The 18585-nt window shown below is 65.4% G+C and overlaps 1 protein-coding gene across 2 annotated transcripts in view; it reads left to right on the top strand.

Annotated features, from left to right (window-relative positions):
* ASIC4 (acid sensing ion channel subunit family member 4) overlaps positions 1–18585 on the top strand; it is a 29375-nt gene that overhangs the window by 8353 nt on the left and 2437 nt on the right. The window contains exons 1-9 of one of the 2 annotated variants that reach the window (XM_087733672.1): positions 14958–15554; positions 15796–15940; positions 16112–16239; positions 16330–16489; positions 16934–16990; positions 17088–17241; positions 17638–17729; positions 18052–18131; positions 18477–18581. In XM_087733672.1, coding sequence (XP_087589798.1) covers positions 14958–15554; positions 15796–15940; positions 16112–16239; positions 16330–16489; positions 16934–16990; positions 17088–17241; positions 17638–17729; positions 18052–18131; positions 18477–18581 — 1518 coding nt within the window. Of the gene's footprint in view, positions 1–14957; positions 15555–15795; positions 15941–16111; positions 16240–16329; positions 16490–16933; positions 16991–17087; positions 17242–17637; positions 17730–18051; positions 18132–18476; positions 18582–18585 lie in introns of those variants that run through there. The other variant, XM_087733673.1, reaches the window with a different exon arrangement.

The following is an 18585-nucleotide window of genomic DNA, read 5'->3' as shown; positions in this document are numbered from 1 at the left end:
GGTGCCAAGGCCAGGCAGGCTGGAGGGAGGCGCGTGCCAAGGCGGCGGGGCGGGGGACGAGGACACAGCTGCCACCTGGCCCTGCGGGGGGGATGGGGCAGCCCCGGGCGGCGTGGGGACCCCGGGCTCCCCGCCGGCGGCGTGGGGCACGGGGCAGCTGTGGCGGGTCTCCCTCTGTGGGGGAGTGCCTGGAGCAGGAGGTTTACGGAACTGCACTAAGTGACGCAAATGGTTTGAAGCCCATAAAGAGAGACGGTTTTATGTAAGACGACTATATAAAGCTCTGCTGTTCTGCCATTGATGAGATATAGGCCTTTATTTATAGAAGGCAATGTTTGCGGTGCGAGCGCTGAAAGCCAGCCAGGGACCCGCAGATAGGGCGTCGAGTCATTTCACATGCAGCTGCCGTCGACACTGTTCACACATTAAAGAAAAAAATTAGCAAGTTTGCAGCCAGTCAGGTGGAAAAAACAATAATTGTCGAAAACCGTATTTCCCCCTTTTTCCAATAACAAATAGCTGGAACGCTGCTGGGGAGGCTTGGGCTTGCGCCGGCCAGGCTGGGGGATGGAGCAGGCAGGGGGAGACAGCCAGGGGTGGGAGGAGAGCCCAGGCAGGGGATGCCAGGGCTGCTGCCAGCACCCAGGGGGCTGGCAGGGGGTGGATGCCCCTGCCTGGGCATTTGTATGTCCAGGACTGGAATAACAGGGCCTGTGGGCAGGGACGATGGTGCCGGCAGAGCAGCATGGCCATGTGCATGCTGGGGGCTGGGGAGGGGGGGGCAAACATCAGGAGCATATGGCTGAAGGTGCTTGCTGCACAGGAGGCTGCGGACCAAGCCCCTCTGGGTTTTCCTGCCTGGCCCAGCATTGCCTCTCCCCGCCTGTGCACACAGGGGTGCTCTGAGGTTATTTCTTTGCCAGATGTGGCTGGGTTTTTACTGGAGAGCAAGCAGCGAGTCCCTGTGGTCAGAGCGCCCTGCCAAATTTTGTTTCATGCACGAAAGGAGGAAAAACTTCTTATGATTAATTGTGCAATAGGGGAGAACATGCATCTCTCTAACCTGCTCCTTGCCAGTCGCTGGTCTTCTCTCCCAGGTGCTGCCCTGCCACGGAGCCGGGGAGGAGGCAGCGAGCTCATTCCCAGGGCACGTTCCCTGCATGGGCTGCACCATAGCCAGGGTGCGAGGGCAGGAGGGTGCCAGCACCTCTGCCACATCCTAACTCTGCAAGGGCTGTGAAGGGGAGGAAAGGCAGCCAGGGCTTCACAGCAGGGGAGCAGAGTCAGGCTTGTGCTTGAGCAGCCTCCCTGCAGCTCCCCGCGCTGTTCTGCGGGCGGCTGTCCCCTGCTTATGCTGCAAAACCTTCCCTCTGTGCTCTGAGCCGTGCCCCGGTGTGCTGCGCCAGCAGCAGTTACAGGCAGGGTGCTGCGGCCCTGTCCGCCTGCCGCTGCATCGCCGTGCCCGCAGCACACGGGAGGTGAGGAGGGCCCTGCCGCTGAGCCGGGGCACATGGCACCGTGCTGCCGGTCTGGGGTGCGGGGGCTGGACCGGCACCCCGACCCGCTGGGACTCAGGGCTCCCGCATACGTCTGCCCTGTCCCCGGGAGACATCGCTGCCTGCATGACAGGTCCTCCCCAGCCACCCTGGAGGAGGCACCCCCAGCTCGCCATGCCCCTCTCCGGGCGCAGATGCAAGCCGGAGCGCGCTTTGCACCTGAACAGCTGTTAAGCGCCGGCTAAGCTCAACAGGTTTTCTTCCAGCAGAACAAAAGGTTCCCTCCTGATTGCAGCGCCGGGAAGGCGAGCACAGGAGGATGGAGGGAGGGAGGCAGGCAGGGAAGCCAGGGTAGCTGGGAGGACCTGTGGGTGCTGTGTCCCAGTGGCACGGGGGTTGGGGGCCCCTCTCTGTCGGGGAGCTCAGCTGGGCTGGAGAGCCGGGCTGGCCTCTGCCACGGTGGCTGGGCAGGCAGGGAGCAGGGGCTGGGGGCACCCACTGGCCTGCTGCCGGCCACCAGCCCCTGGGATGTGCGAGGCGGGAGGGGAGAGGAGGCACACGCCTCGTCAGAGCAGAGACCCTGATTAATCACTAACTGCCGGCCCTCCAGCCAGCAGCTCATTAGCAGTTTAATTCCCGGTGCCCAACGCAATGGAGGGCTACGTGGCTCTGATTGAGCCGACCGTGCTTGTCTGGGCAGCTGCAATCAGGCCGCAGCCCCCGCCCCGGTCACAGGCACAATTAGTGGCCGTGTCTGCCGTGCCCTGCGGTGGGCTGGGCAGCGGATGCTGCAGGTACTGTGGGTGATGCAAGGGCTGCAGGTGCTGCAGATGCTGCAGGTGCTGTGGGTGATGCAGGCGCTGTGGGTGCTGCGGTCAGGCACGGATGAAGCACATAGGTGACAGTGGCTGTGGAGGGCTGGTGGGCAGCCCTGGGGGCAGGAGACGTTCCTGTGTCTCCTCCTGTATCCGGCTCTACCCCAGCTGTGCCCGGAGCATCGCGGTCCCCGCAGTGTCACAGGGCCAGGAGCAGCTGTCAGTGGTGTCAGCAGCCACAGCGAGGGGATCTCTCACCAGCCTGTCATCCCTGGGGGGCCGTGGCACCCTGCACATCCCCATGCTGTCCCGTCCCTCTGCCACCTGCACCTGCACCCACAGGGTGGCAAAGGGAGGGCTGCGGGTGGTACCCGTGTCCCTGCCTGCACCCTGGTGTTCGGTGTCCCTGCCACCACCCGAGGCTCTTTCCTGCCCGGGCCAGGGCTCAGCCTGGGGGACCCCTCCGGGGATGGGCTGGGGGTGCTCACCTGGACCAGGGGAGCAGGGCAGGGGCAGGAGGGAGCTGGGTGCCCCAGGACAGCAGGCACCGGCCGTGGATGCTGCCCGTGGACCTCGTACCCCATCCTGGGCGTGCAGAGGGGGGCACCGCCGTGCCTCCCAGCTGCAGGATGGTGTTTGCAGATCAGCTGCCCCCCTTTGCCCTCCAAACCCTGCTGTGCCCTTCACTCCCGAGCTGCCATCCCCGCAATTTTTCACACCCCGAGGAGGGAGGGAGGGACCACGCGGCAGAGGGAAGCATCTCCATCTGTCTTCAATGCTCCGGCGGCTGGAGTGGGGCAGGGCGAGGGCCTGCGGGCGTCCCCACTGTGAGGGGCGGTGAGGCGAGGAGGGATGGGGTGCACGTGGGGGCAAGCGGGGAGCCATGCTGGGGCTGTGACCCCCACAGAGGAGGCATGGCTGGCACAGCATCTGCTGCTGCTGCCCCTGGGAAGGGCACGGAGCCGCCTGCCTTCCCAGGCAGCGCAGGACCAAGGGCACTATGCAAATCCTGCCAAGATTGATGCAAGTATTAATTATGTCCCGGACAGGCAGGTGCTGGATGCCGCGGCTGCTCGCACAGGAGAGACGGGTTTGCACTGGCAGTGTGTCCCCTACGCATGTCCCCTGGGTCTCCAGCCTGCTTCCATCACCCCACTGTGCACCACGCTGTGCCATGCCAGGCCAGCCCTGCTCTCCCAGCCCTGTGGCACTGCCCAGCTCGGGGGGCGAAGCCGTCACCGAGCGGGGAGGCGAACAGACCGAGGCAGGAGCAGCGCGAGCGCTGTCAAGCAGCCTGGCGTGCCCAGCTCTGAGGTCCTGCTAATCAGAGAGTGTCTGCAATTACATGTGCTAATTACGGGCAGAGGTTCACAGCGATTCCTGCCCTGCCGGCACAGCGCCGGTCGCACCAGGGCGCGTTGCTCCTGCGAAGGACAGGAGCGGATAACCGGGGCTGCTCAGCTGGCTCTCCCTGCCCAGGCACAGTGTATCGCAGCCCTGCCCAGCTCCATCCCATCCTATCCCTATCCCATCCTATCCGCATCCCATCTCAATCCACATCCCATCCCCATCCTATCTCAGTCTCCATCCCATCCCAATCCACATCCCATCCCCATCCTATCTCAGTCTCCATCCCATCCCGTACTGGACATGGGTCCAACGTGCGCGGTGCCGTCCTCGGAGCCCCTGCACGCGCGGCTGTGAGAGCTGCTCCGTCCCCAGGCGCCTGGCTGATCACATCTCAGTGGAGTTGGTTTTCAGAGGGAGTTTTTCTGGCTCTGGCCCCCCTGCGCTGCGGCCGCTCTGACATCCTGTTTCCTTATCACCTGACATGACCTTAATTAACTCCCTGGTCTGATAACTCTCTGGGCTTCTCCTCCAGGAGCTGTATCTCGGCATCGTGTCCTGCCTCACCTGCGCAGGGACTGCTGCACAGACTGCACAGGCAGCCTGGAGCAAGGGAGGGAGGGGGCTGCATGGTGCAGGCAGGGCTGGGCAGGGATAGCTGGGGACACTGGGGTGACATGGAAGGGATGGGGCAGATCCGCCCGCCCGGGCAGATTGAAATGCCAGCACCGATGACTTTTGTAGCCACTTTATCTCCCGCACTCGGCAAATATTGGCAGAGGGGAGATGATTCAATAGCGAGGTTTGCAGATGGGAATCTCGGTGTGTAATCCCTCCAGCTCCGTACCATGCAGCAGCTTGGCTGCCTCTGCTCCAGCCGCCACTCGCTGAGGCCAAGCCTGGCACAGGCACAGCCCGGGGCCAGCAGGGCTACTCCCAGCACCTCCTCCCCACGGACTGGTTCCCAGCACGGCACTGGTCTGAGCTTCGCTGTGTTGCAGCTCGCGTCTCATCCTCCGGCACAGGCGGCTCAGGCCCTGGAGCAGGGTCCCTGCTCGTGGGTCCTGTCACTCAAATGCCACCAGACCTGTAGGCAGCTCTGCCCTGGCAGCATCCGGGGTGACGCCATGAGCCCTGCAAAAAGCAAAGGATGCAAAATGCTCTCAGCCGGTCTCCTCCCAGCTCGCAGCCACACACCCCTCATCCACACAGCTCCTAGTCCCCAAAACCTTAGTCCTGCTTGTCTCAGGGGCTCAGCTCCTGTCCCCAGGCCCCCAGCCCAGGCAGAGGGTAGGATGGGAGACCAGTTGTTCCTGGGGCATCTGTGGGCAGGGTGCAGTTTGTCCCCTCTGCTAACGCTGCCTGCAGACACAGTGGGAATTGCATTTTCCTGAAGCTGGGCATGCAGTGGAGACCATGGGCATTATGGAAAGTGTGTACTGATACTGCTGCTCACAGCACATGGTGTATGGGCTGCTGCAGGCAGCACACGGTCCTGGGAATGTGGTGCTGGCTCCGAGCAGGGGGAAGGGGAGACGGTCTGAAGGACAGAGGAGATGGGAGCTGCCAGTGCTGCTCCCCAGTGTGTGGGAGGCAGAGGGGGCATGAGCAGGGGGAAGGAGTCCCCCAGCTGTAGGGGCAGGTTGTCCCATCCCATCCCTGCCAGGACATGTCCCTGCTCCCACAGCAGGCCCCGGGAGCTGGGAGGAGCCAGGGGGGACTGGGGTGCTCCTGCAGATGCTGAGGACCAGCACGAGGACAATGTGGCCCAAGCATCCAGGAGGGGCAGGCACCCCAGGAGTCCTGAGCTCCCCCCAGCCCATTGCTGCCTGCAAGGCAAGCAGAGGATGGGGATACAGGGATACAGGGATACAGGGGTACAGGGGTACAGGGATACAGGCCACAGGGTTGTCCCTGCCCGCTGGTGCCTACGCCTCCTCCCCTGCCTGGCAGCCCCAAGGAGGGAGCCCCTGCCAGTGCTGGGGCGCAGGGGCTCTGTTGATCATCCCCTCCGCTCGGGAGCACGCGGGCTGGGGAAAGCCAGCCCCTATCATGTTTGTTCCATTGATTTAGCGCCGCAGAGAGGGTTTAATCAGCCTTTAGCCTGCACGCTCCAGCATTAAGAACAAATCCATTAGCCACGAGATAACCACAAAGGGTTGCACGGAGGCTGGATGAGGTCCCAGCGCCTTCAAGATGCAAATTGGCAATCAAAGATCAAAGCCGCGCAGCTCCCTAATCTCTACTAAAAGGGCTCAGCTATTAACGAGCCCTTTCCTGCTGGGCTGTGATCACCCCACTTCACTCGGGCTCCCCAATGTGTTGGCAGGTTACACCACCACCCCGACCAGCCCCCGGCCCCCGCGGCCACCCGAGCTGGCCCTCGGGAGGGGGGTGCAGCCAGGGCTCGGGCTGTTTGTTTGTGTGTTGTTTCCTTGGGTTCTGACATGCTGGGGTCAAATCCGTGTTGGCGGAGAGAGTGGAGCCCCCAGCATTGTCGGGGGGTCAGCGGCTGGAGGGGAGAAGGGGAAAAGGCAGGAGCTGGGATGGAGCAGGGCCGTGGAGGAGCTGTGCAGGGCTTATGCAGTGACTTTGGGGACAGGGCGGGGATGCTGGCAGGCGGCTCCCCCTCCCGCTGCTCAGGGATTTAGCCTGGTTCAGGCCCTGCCTGGCTGCACCAGGTGGCTCAGGGCAATCCCTGCCAGCCCCAGGGAAATCAGTGCTGGGGAGCGTGGCAGGGGGGCAGGCAGCAGGGCGTGGGTGAGGGGCCAGGACAGAGCAGGGTGCCTTGGGGCCAAATTCCCCTTTTTGGGGTATTCCTGTCCACCCCAGTCACCCTGGGGCAGGGCGTGCACAAGGCCCCAGCTCCCACAGCCGCCCTGCCGGCTCCTGTGCAGTGCTGGGGTCAGGCTGCAGGTTGCGGGGCTTCCCCCCGCTCTCTGCCCGGCCGTGCTGCCTGCGGTGGCTCCATGCACGGCCACCCCGGCAGCCCCGCGAGTCCCGCACCATGCAGGAGAGCTGTGAAGCCGCCGAGCTGTGACAGGAGCCGCACTGCCAGCACTGTCAGCAAAACTCTGGCAGCACAGATGTGTGCTCTGCTCAGCCTGATCCGGCTCAGGGACCAGCATCCCACTGCACCCCGCTGCGATGGTGAGAGGATGGGTGAGGCACCCTGGGACAGGTGAGCAGGGGACCCATCAGCCCTGGCAGCGGGGAGCAGAGGGACGTGCCTGGCTCTCCTCCCATCCAGGGACCCGCTCTGCCGGGTGCCACTCGGCGAGGTGCTGCTCTTGGCTCTCACAGCACCCCCGGGCAGGCAGCACAGCCTTGCAAGAGGAGCAGGCAGTGAGGCGCTGGCAGCACCTCAGCCAGGGTGACAATAAATCTTATCAGTGTAAATCCATCTGTAGGCAGCAGGATAACCCCTGTGACAACCTGGCTAGCACTGAGGCTTCATCTGCACCGTGTCAGTGCTGCGGATTTACAGATAAATGCCATGGCTGGAGGGACCGTGTCTGTGCCGGCACCTGCCGGCTCCCGGGAGGCAGCCCCCCTCCTGCCCGCCCCTGCCCTGCGGCTGCAGGAGCTGCCGGGGCCAGGCCAGGGGTGACCCAGCGACATTGGCCATGGCATGGCCAGTGGGATGAGCAGACAGCAGAGCTGGTCTGGCACCCGGCAGGGGAGCACCTGGGTGGGTGAGGATGGAGGGAGGGGGACATGCAGGGTGAGGTGGCATTGCCCTGCCTGCTGTCCTGGCCCTGCTGTGTCCTACATGCACCGTCCCACGGAGCCCTGCATCCTCCATCCACCCATGGGGGCACAGGCATCGCACAGGCTGGACCACCAGAGCACGTGTGCGGGGGCAAAGACCAGGAAATGTGTGTGTGACACTGGCAGTGTGTCCCCACGGCTGTGTGACGGCGCCAGGCGTGAGCAGTGCCATGTGTGAGACAGCACACGCTCGATGGGTGCAGTCTGTGTGTACATCCCTGGGGGGGGGCTCTGTGTGTCCCCCCGTGCAGCCGCCCCGCTCCGGCTGGGCAGCGGGGGGGATGCGTGCGTGCCAGGCGTGGGGTGCCGGCGTGTGCCTGCTGGCGCAGCGGGCCTGGTGGAGGCTGCCGAGCGAGGCGGGCTGGCAGCAGCCGCTGCCCCAGGCCAACGCTCCCCAGCTCAGCTCTTACATCTCCTGGCGGCGCAGCCCGCGCAGCCGTGGGAGCAGTAATGAGATGGAGCAGCAGAAGGACGGCGAGATAAGGCTGCCTGCGCTGCCCCAGCAGATTAAACGCTGGGATTAAGCAGGCGGTGCCAGCTCTGCTGCCTTTTTATCTCGCTGCTTCTCCCCTCTTATTCTCCCTCAGTCGATAGTGAACGGTCTCTGAGCTGTCAGCAAAGGAAATTGCTTGTTAACCCTTTGGGGACGGGCAGCGCAGCACTCCCTGCACTGGTGCTTTCAAAGAGAAGCGGTCCCCAGGGACGGTGCTGCCTGGAGAGCAGCGGGGACTGCGGTGCTGCGCGCTCCCTCCCTGCAGTGCCCCAGCACACGAAGGGGAGCGAGGCAGGGCCAGTGGCACCCGGGATCTGGTGCCATCTCTCAGCCAAAAGCCACCAGCATCCAACCAGCATCGTGCAGAGGCGCTGCTGTACCTGCAGGGCTGGGGTCCCTGCGGGGTGACAGCAGAGAGCAGAGGCTGCCTGAGCTCCGCAAAGGAGCCCCGGGGACCCTGCGTACCCCACTTTCGGGTATCCTTGATGTTCCCTGCTTTCTCCAGCCTGCAGGATGGGTGGGCTTAGTGCTACATCTCTGCTTGAAACCACAGGGCTGGGGAATCCTTCCCTGGTCCTGGGGCCAAGTGGCACAGCTGTGTCTGCACAGCACCATGCATGGCGCTGGGTCTCCTCCAGCTGCCAAGAGGAGCCCACTACCCAAAACCATAATTATTGCTCTGTCTGTGTGTGCATGTTTTGTTGGGTTTGCAGCAGCAAGGCTGGGCTGCAGCCCATCCCAGCGCTTATCCGTAGCGTGCTGTGCTGCATGCTCGGGGGCAGCGCGCTCGGCGTGGGGGGTGTCTAAGGATGGGAAGCCGGCTGGAGAGTGCCGGAGGGGTGCACTGAGCAATGGCAGGATTGCCGCTCGGCACAGTCCAAATGCGGGCCAGGGAGCATCTTAGCAGCTCAGTGAGCTCGCTCTGGCGTGTTTGGGGGTGCAGCTTTGGTGCACCTTTCCCCTGGGGACCCTGAGCTCCTCCTGACTCTGCCCCATGGCTTTCCCCATCTCCCTCCCAGGGGTTGCAGGAGGCAAAAACATGGGGCAGAAACCTCCTGCAACCCTAGCACCTGACCCTCGTGCTACCAGAGTAGGTAGGCAGCACGCTTAGCATCTCGGAGAGGCTTGCTGGCTGCTGGCAGGCTGAAGTGGGCTTCCCCAGCTCATGCTCCCCTGCCTCTCTGCACCCCTGCCCTGTGCTGCAGCATGCCTTCCCCCTCCGCCAGCAGCCCCGGCGCTTCATCTTCTGCAATTCCCTTGGTGTTGGTTCCTTCACCTGCCCAGGTGACCCTTTTGGTGGATGCTTTAAAGTGCTTAGTGCAAGCAAATCTTATGAAACCACAAGCTGCCGGGAGATCTGCAGGGAGCAGGTTAGCCCCGGCCGGGGCAGCGGTCCCGACCTGGCTGGGATGCTGCCCCACGGCTGCTGTGGGATGGAGGGAGCAGAGTCACGCATCTGCGTGGGCCAGGGACCTCAGCGGAGCAGCGTGTGAGCCCTGGGTAGCCGAGGCTGAGGAAGCTGCCGGGGAGCTGGAGCAGATGCCGAGCCGGGCTGCACAGGCAAGCAGAGCCTGAAACGAGAGAGGAAACCAAGAGCGATTGGCACGTGCGGGCTGGCAGGCTGGAGGCTGCGAGGGGATGGGATTGCTGTTTATAAATACATCAAGGGAGTAAACACAAGGGAGGGAAGAGAGCTATTTAAGCTAAGGGACAATGCTGGCACGAGAACAAATGGTACAAACTGGCCGTGAATAAATTTAGGTTGGAAATGAGGAGCTGAGTGAGATTCTGGGACGAATTCCCCCCAAGAGCAGTGGGAGGGGAAAGCACAACTTTACGATGGCACTTGTTTTGCTATCAGAGGCAGCTGTGTGCTGCCATGCCTGCGCAGCAGGGCCGAGAGGTGAGGACCTGGGGTCCCCAGCCCCTCACCTCTGTGTCACAGCCACCCTGGCTCTGTCTGGCACTGGCAGTACAGTCCCCTCCGGCTCCTGGCTTGGCCGGTGCAGGACTCCTGAGGTGAGGGCTTGCAGGGAGAGCTCCTTCCCTGGCATGCAAGTTTGCGTGTGCTGTCACAGATGCTGCTCCTGAAAGCAGGGTGGTGCCAATGTCCCCCTGCCTTACTGATGTCACTGGCAGCACTGGGGCAGATGCACTGGGAAGGTGTCCTGGCCCGTGCATGCAGTGCATTCCTCTGCCATGCATTGCATCCCTGTGCTCCCAACCTGCTAGGAGCAGGGAGCCCTGGTCTGGATCCTACCCACTCCCGGGGACACTGCACTGCACGCTGGCCCCAGTGCGGCAGCCTAGTGGTGTCCTGCTCACCGTGCCTGGTGCCGGGGCTCGGGTGCCTCCCGCCACTCTGCCCGGCTGGCGGCGCAGCTCACGGCACAGCTGAACACTTGGTATTCCGGCCGCGAGCCTGCTTGGCACGAGAGGGGCTCTGCCAGCCCCACGCGCCCACGTCTCCGCTGCTGGCTCAGGCCTGGCCAAGGGGGCTCAGCTGGCATGGGCTGGCCTGTGGCACAGAGAGAGGCACATCTGCCATAGCAGGAGGGGTCCCGGCCCCTCCGGGATGTGCCTGCAGCATCCCCTGGCCCCGCTGCCACCCCACTGCTCTCCCTTCTCCTGGGGAAGTGGGTTGGGGTGCTGCGGAGGATGCTCCAGAGCTTGGCCCTTTGCAGCCCTGCTCAGCCCTACCCCCATGAGCAGGGCTGCATCCCGGCGGAGCGATCCCAGCAGCTCTGCGTGGGGCAGGTGGCTGTGCCGAGGGGCTGCCGGTGTGGGGGATGGTTGTACCGCTGCTGGAGCTGGGGTTGAGCCAAACTGGCACCGTTCCCCAACCCCTCCTGGGAGCAGGGAAGGGAAATGGTGCGACCATGCGTGAGAGGGGACGTTTGCAGAGGTGAAAACATCCCACTGGCTCAGAAAATTGCTGCAGAATCGGGCTTGAAATGAGTTGAAATTGCTGAATCCAAGCGGATCTCATATCCCGGGCAGTTGCAATGCTGGCATCAGTGCTGTGGCTTCCCTCCCAAGGCACCCAGGCGGGGCCTGGCCGCACTGCGCGGGGGGAGCGGGCTGCTGGGGATGTGGCAGGGGGCTCTGGCAGAGCCAGGCGGGGGGCAGAAGCAGAGCGGGGGGCAGCATGCATGGGCATGCTCTTGTCCCAGCTCTGCCAGTGTCGTCCCAGTTTGGCCCCAGCTCCTGCACCATGTCTCCTGGCCAGGGGCATCCCTGTGCCTCCAGCTGCCTGCACTCACTCAGGAAGCAGCATTTCCAGTTTTGGAGGTTGCTTTCCTTTATACCACAGCCCTGCCCATGCTGATTTGCTCTCTGGGCTGGGGTACCTGGAGATCACCCTCAAGGTTACCCCTGTACTGGCATCCACGCCAAGCCCAGGGTGAGCAGCATGCTGGTGTCTTCCCATCCCTGTCCCCATCCCCATCCCGCCCCAGTGATGACTGGTCTCAGGGGTGTCTCTATGCTGGGATGCTCGCTTCCGCATGGTATGCCCATACCCAGGGCCTGCCTGCCAGCTGCATGTCCCAGCGGGGATGTGGGAGCAGGGCTGGGTGTCCTGGGCATGCAGGAGCAGGACCCGCCAGCACTGCACGTGCCGCAGCTCGTTTCCCTTGCATGCAAACGTTTGGCTGGAAGCTTAGTGCGGCCTCTTGTCTCCTCGGAGCAATCAGGATTTGTCGCTGCTTGCAATGTTTAACGTCGTCTTCCAGAGGCTAAATACCATGGGGAGCCGTGTAAGCTGCGGAAATACCTGCGTGAGCTGGGATCAGCCGGAGGCTGGCACAGTGGTCTGGCAGAGGCAGGGATGGGGGACCGGGAGAGCATGGGGCTGGTCCTCGTGCCCCGAGTGCTTGTGGGTGGGCTGGCATGAGCTGAGGTGAGGATGCTGGGGGCCAGCACCTTGCTCCCATGGGGCTCCCCACAGCAGGGGGGCAGAACGGTGAGCCCCAGGGGGGTGGACGGGACTTGGGGGCCCCCAGAGTTGTGTGGGGTGGGGAGGGGGATGCCAGGCCCCCAGCGATCTCTGGCTGGGATCTGCCTGCCAAGGCACAAGCAGCTATTTCTGTCAAGGTCAGCGTGTCTCCACGGCAGAGAGCAGGGAAATGAGGAATCATGTTGAGAAATTACCTCCCTAATGGGGTCTCCCCTGCACGTGAGCATGGCGCGGGGATGCCGGCGTGCGGCAGCTGAGCGGGGAGACCAGCACGCAGTGCGGGAATCCTGCCACCCCGGCCCCAAGGCTGCAGCACCCATGGGTGCCTGGCAAGCGGAGCAGGGTGCTCCAGGCACTGTCCCCAGCTGGACACATGTGCTCCAGCCCTGCAAGGCACTTTTCTGGGTCAGCTGCAGGGAGAAAAATCATGTTCCTGGTGCAGGCAGGCTCTCCTCTGCCCTTCCTCCTCCTCCTCCTCCTCACGCGCTCCCTGTTATCTAATCGGGTTTGTCATGCTGGAAAGGCAAAGCCCTTCAGGACTGTGCTGTGCTCTCGCCAGCGTGATTTCACAGCTGGCCTCAGCACCCTGGCAGCCAACAAGTGAGTAACTCAGCTGGGCGCCACGGGCACCCCTGCCCTCCCCACATGCCCCTGCAGCTGTGCCCGCCTGCCTGGGGCTGCAGGGGACGGGAGACAAGGCCACTGCCACCACTGGATCTTCTCCTCCAGCCCTGCCCAACACTGGTCCCTGTCCCCGAGCCGTTTGTCCCCACGTGCCCCAGCCTCTGCATCCTATCCCCATCCCTCGCCTGGCTCCAGGGTGATTGCGATGCTGCCTGGAGATGTCTGAACCGACACGAGATGGAAGCGTTCAGAGAAATGACATTTCCTCCAGCCTGGGAAGCTCATCCTCCGTTTAAAGAAAACTAATATAAAAGCTGCCCTGGTGTGCAAGGGGCTGATGGTATCAGGCTGGCAGCCTCCGGCTCTTGGAGCCACAATAAATCTCAGCAAGCAGCCGAGCCAGCTCGAGCAGCCCCACGCAGACGCGCCGGCACGGTGGCAGGGGGGCCCAGCCGTGTCCCGGGGATGGCGCAGGGACACGCAGGCTGGAGGGGACAGCTTGGGGTGGGGTGGGGTGACCCGCTGGGCTGGTCCCGAGGGTGCAGGGAGCTGGGAGCCCGCGGCGGTGCCTCTGCCCACACCGGCGTTGTGCCGTGGCGGGGACGGTGCCAGGCCCGGTGCCAGCTCTGGGGCGTGGGGCCATGTGGGCGGCCAGGGCTGCTCCCCAGCCTTGCCTTCACGTCCCCAGCGAGCTGAGCTCTGCCCCGGGGGAAGCACCGTGACCCCGCAAGAGCCCTTGCTCTTCCAGCGAAGCAACCAGCAGCGCAGGCACCCCGCGGCGGGCGGGATGGCGGCCGCCCTCCCCCGGGGCGCACCGTGCCGTGGGGCCGGCCGCTTCCCGCCGCCGCGCCGGGCCGGGCCGGGCGCAGGGGCGCCGGGGCGGGCGGGAAGGCGGCCGATGGGGCCGGCGCTGCGCGGCCCGGGCGGCCGGAACGCGGGGCCCTGCTGCCCCCTGCCGGAGCCCGGCCCCGCCGGGACGCGCACCCGCCGCCCGCCCGGCGCCTGCCGGCAGCCGGGGCGCGGGGCCGGGGCTGGCACCCTGCGTGCCCCGGGGCTGGCACCCTGCGTGCCCCGGGGCTGGCACCCTGCGTGCCCCGGGGCTGGGCGGGCGATGGAGACGGGGTGGGAGGGAGGCGCCCTGCCGCCCCTGGCACCGGCGGCGCTGCCTCCGCTCACCCGCCTTGGTGCCCCTCCCGTTCCCTGAGGCCAAACCCTGCTCCTGACCTGCCGGGCATCCTCCTGCGCCAGTCAGCCTGGATCCTGGCCGGGTCCCCGGGACGGCTGCAGAGTCACGCCGCGCTCAGGCGGCAAGGCTGGCAGCGTGGATGGTGCTGGGAGTCACTGCTAAGGCGAGCAGGAGCTCCCCTCTTTCCAGTCCCCCCTTTCACCGCGGCCCTCCTCCTGCCCGGCTGCCATGGAGCAGCAGGGATGCTGCCCTTCACAGGGGGCATGGCAGCCCTGGCTCGTCCTGGGGCTGCAGAGGCTACGGGACCCCCCCCAGGGCCAGCCCGCTCCTCGGCAGGGCTGGTGCCGAAGGCGGGTGCCTGGGAGCGGCGGCAGCGGGAGATGAGAGGCTGCCGGGGAGTGCGGTGCTGAGCTTTGAAGGCACCCTGACAGGCTGTCGGGCCCTGCCAGCCGCACTGACAGCCTGCTGCAGAGGCACCCCCCTGCCGCCGTGCTCTGATCACAGCCTCACCGTCACTTCAAAGCGCCCGCCGGGCTCAGGTGGGCTCCCACGCAGCCTCCCGCCCCACGGCTCTACTTCTCCTGCCCCACAGCCCTGCTTTGCACACCCCACAGGGCCCAAATCCACTGGGGTCCCCAGCTCCAGGGTGGGGGATACCAGGGTACAGCATTGGGGACCAAGGTACCCATGTGGTGCCAAGCAGCGCTGGCAGGAGGTGATGGCCCCCTGGGCCTGGCACTGTCCTGCCTCTGTGGGGCAGGGCCCCCAGCCCCCAGCCCCAGAACAGCTGTGGCTGGGGACTCTGGGGGTCCACGCAGGGATCCAGGGGGGCTGCAGTGCCAGGGCAGGGGACAACGGGGACGAGCTGGGGTGCAGCATCCCTAGGCAAAGGGCTCACACAGCGTAGCTGGGACAGGGCATCACTGTCCAGACACGGGTGCCCACCATGCTGGGGTACTGCGTGCTGCTAGTTCACCCTGCCTGGGGTAACGCCACACACCCCCCCGTCCCAGCCCGGCTCGGGGAGGAATTTTCCATTCCCGAATGGAGGTTGGGGGAAGGCGTGTGTTTGCAACAGCCCCCTCCTCTCCCTCCCCTCGCCCGTCACCGGAGCAGCTTGGGAAGGCGCTTGCCACGTTCGTCTCCAGGAAGGTGCGGAGCAAAAGCCTCCTGGGAGGGAGAGCTCCTTGGAGCGGACCGGGGACCCCAGGCAGCCTCGGGGGCAGCCTGCACCCCACTTTCCAGAGGAGCCGCCCTGCCTGCAGCCATGCCGCTGTCCCTTGCCTGCTGCCAGGACGGGGAAGCCCTGGCAGCAGCTCAGGATGGCAGCGCTGCCCAGCTCACCGTCGGCGTCCTGCGAGCCACCAGGATCCCCGGGCTGCACTACATGTGCACCCGGCCGCAGTCCCGCCTGCGCCGCCTGCTCTGGAGCCTGGCCTTCCTGGCCTCCGCCGGGCTGCTGGCCACCGGCGCCACCGACCGCCTGCACCACCTGCTCTCGCGCCCCGTGCACACCCGGGCGCGCCTCGCCTGGGCCCCCCAGCTCCGCTTCCCGGCCGTCACCCTCTGCAATCCCAACCGGGCACGCTTCCTGCGCCTCACCAAGCCCGACCTCTACGCGGTGGGGCAGTGGCTGGGGCTGGCCCAGGAGAACCGCTCGCTGGTGCCCGAGATGCTGGCCGTGCTGGGGGAGGACCAGCGCGCGTGGCTGACGCGTCTCGCCAACTACTCGCGCTTCTTGCCGCCTCGCCGCTCCGAGCGCACCATGCAGAGCTTCTTCCACCGCCTGGGCCACCAGATTGAGGACATGCTGGTGGAGTGCCGCTTTCAGGGAGAGCGCTGCGGCCCCCAGCACTTTGCTCCTGTGAGTCCCCTCCTGGCAGGGGCAGGACAGCTGGGCTGCCCCATGGGTGCTGGCAGCGATGGCCCTCCAGCAAGGGCAGAGGGGTGGCAGCGGGGGGTGGGGGGAAGGCTTAGATGAGCCCTTGCAAGGGCCGTGCACCTCCATGGGATTGGAAAAGGGTCCCTGGACGTCATTCAGCTTGCAGAACACCCTGCCAGATCCCTGACTGCTCCCTCATCCCCCCTGCTTTCTCCATCCCCAGGTCTACACACGCTATGGTAAGTGCTACACCTTCAATGGGGACCGGAGGAACCCACGAGTGACCCGCCAGGGTGGCATGGGCAACGGGCTGGAGATCATGCTGGACATCCAGCAGGAAGAGTACCTGCCCATCTGGAGAGAGACCAGTGAGTGGGGCCGTGGCGCGGGCAGGGCATGGGCGAGGAGGGAGGGCTGCTGGGCAAGCAGGGCACCCTGGGGGGGCTATGGGGCAAGCAGGGAACTGGAGGGGTGCTGGGCCCCAGGGTGCAGGTGCTGGGTGGGTGCAGGCGTGCAGCCCCTCTGTCCTTTCCCTGCAGACGAGACGTCATTTGAAGCTGGCATCCGGGTCCAGATCCACAGCCAGGACGAGCCACCCTACATCCATCAGCTGGGCTTCGGTGTCTCGCCCGGTTTCCAGACCTTCGTGTCCTGCCAGGAGCAGCGGGTAAGGCAGGATGCCCCACAGCCCCTGGGAGGTGCCCGCAGGCACACACCCTGGCACAGCCCTGCAGCGATGCCCCTCTCCCCCTGGCAGCTCACCTACCTGCCGCAGCCGTGGGGGAACTGCCGGGCCAGCGTGCAGGGGGAGCAGACGCTGCCCGGCTACGACACCTACAGCATCGCCGCCTGCCGCCTGCAGTGCGAGAAGGAGGCTGTGGTGCAGAGCTGCCACTGCCGCATGGTCCACATGCCAGGTGAGGGGTGGGCATGACGGCGTGGGGGCACCCCGCTGCCCCGATGGTCCCGCCCGGGGCTGCCCCGGCCCCCTACAGCCTGCACCTGAAGATCACCCCTGCCCCGTTCCTCTGCACTCAAGTGTCCCCACCACCACATCTTTCTCCACTTGAGAGTCCCTCCTGCCCCATCCCTCTGCACCCAGGAACCACCGATCCTCTCTGCACGCCGGGTCAGCCCCTGTCCTACCCTCCTTACACCTCCGGTCAGCCCCTTCCCCGCCTGCCTTACATCCAGGGGCCACCCCTGCCCCAGCCAACCTGCACCCAAGAGCCACCCGTCCCCATCCCCTCTGCACCCAGGGGCCACCCCTGCCCCACTGCCTTGAGGGGAGCGAGTCGAAGGCAGGGGGCAGAAGCAGGCCAGACTCCCACCCTCCCAACCAACCAGCTGCTTCTCTGCAGGCAACGAGTCCATCTGCTCCCCCAACGTGTACATCGAGTGTGCCGACCACACGCTGGGTAGGTGCGGCGGCAGGCGGGTGGCTGGTGGCCGGCCGGGTGCCCTCGGGGTGGGGGCCAGGGGGGTGCAGCCAGGCCAACGGGTGCGTGCCCCCAGACGCAGCGGTGGAGGACAGCCAGGAGCGCTGCAGCTGCCCCACGCCGTGCAACCTGACACGCTACGGCAAGGAGATCTCCATGGTGCGCATCCCCAACAAGGGCTCGGCGCGCTACCTCGCCCGCAAGTACAACAAGAACGAGACCTACATCCGGTGAGCTGGCAGTGCTGGGGTGTGCTGGGGCGGTGGGCAGGGGGCTGGGGACCTGGGGGACCCCCACACCACTCCTGGCAGTGTGAGGGGAGGAGGCCCTGGCACATGCGGTACCTGCAGCATCCTCTGCCCAGGGGTGGCTGCGAGTAGAACATCTCCCCAACCCATCCATGTCCTCCCAGCCCTCTTGCCAGCATCTCCCCACCTCACAGTCCCTCCCGACCTGGGACATGCCCCTTCCATGTCCCCACCCCACCAGCCTGAATAATTCACCGGGGCCCTGGGAGCATCTGGGAGCTGAGGGGCTAGGGGACAGGGTCACGAGGTTTGGGGGGCAGTGGGGGTGGGAGGGCCAGTGACCATCCCTCCTTGCTGAGCACTGTGGTGTCCCCACAGGGAGAACTTCCTGGTGCTGGACATATTCTTTGAGGCGCTCAACTACGAGGCCATTGAGCAGAAGAAAGCTTACGACCTTGCTGGGCTTCTCGGTGACTCCCCCCACCTTCCCCTGGGACCCTGAGGCGCGGAGCTCTGGGTCCCAGCCCAGGAGGGTATAGGGCTGGCTGGGGAGGGACCACATGGGGCGGGAGCTGGCCACAGCCTGGCTGAAGGGTGGCATGCTGCTGGCCGTCCCCTGTGCCACATGTCCCCTGCTCCTTCCGTCCTGCCGCCCCTGCTCCAGTGACCATGCTGTCCCCCTCTGTCCGGCAGCCCTGGCACTGCCCGCAGCCCCGCTGGCCCACCCTGGGCTCCCAGCGGGCTGCACAGCAGCTCCCAGTGACCATCTCTCCCCCTCCTCCTCCTCCCCAGGGGACATCGGGGGACAGATGGGCCTGTTCATCGGTGCCAGCATCCTCACCATCCTGGAGATCTTGGACTATGTCTATGAGGTGCGCTGAGGCCTCGGGGCTGTGGCTCGGCAGTGGGAGCAGGGCCATTGCACGCAGGAGAGGTGCAGAGCAGGGGCCGGGCTCCCCAGGGAGGGGGTACTGTGTGTGGCCACCCCAGAGGGCTACCTACAGCCCCCAAATCGGGGAACTCCCAGCAGGAGGCAGTGGGAGGAGGGCGGGTTCCCCAGCATCACTCGGTGATCTGAGGACAGGGAGGGTGGCAGGCAGAGGTGCTGTCCCCACTGTCAGCCCCGTGTCCCCTGGGCAGGCAGGGGAGCAGGAGGCAGGTCCATGCAGACCGGGGTGCCCACACACAGGGTGCTGACCCCCTCCATCTGCACCCAGGTGATCCGGGACAGGGTGAGCCGGGTCCTGCACCGCTCCAAACCGCCCCTGAAGAAGCCCTCGGGCAGCATCGCCACGCTGGGACTGGAGGAGCTCAAGGACCAGGTAC

The sequence above is a fragment of the Nipponia nippon genome, unplaced genomic scaffold, assembly GCF_047370975.1.
Source record: "Nipponia nippon isolate SJK-2023a ecotype South Korea unplaced genomic scaffold, ASM4737097v1 scaffold_5, whole genome shotgun sequence".
In the NCBI taxonomy this organism is placed as follows: domain Eukaryota; kingdom Metazoa; phylum Chordata; class Aves; order Pelecaniformes; family Threskiornithidae; genus Nipponia; species Nipponia nippon.
The sequence above is the reverse complement of the archived record's forward strand: the minus strand, read 5'-3'. Positions and strand labels throughout refer to the sequence as shown.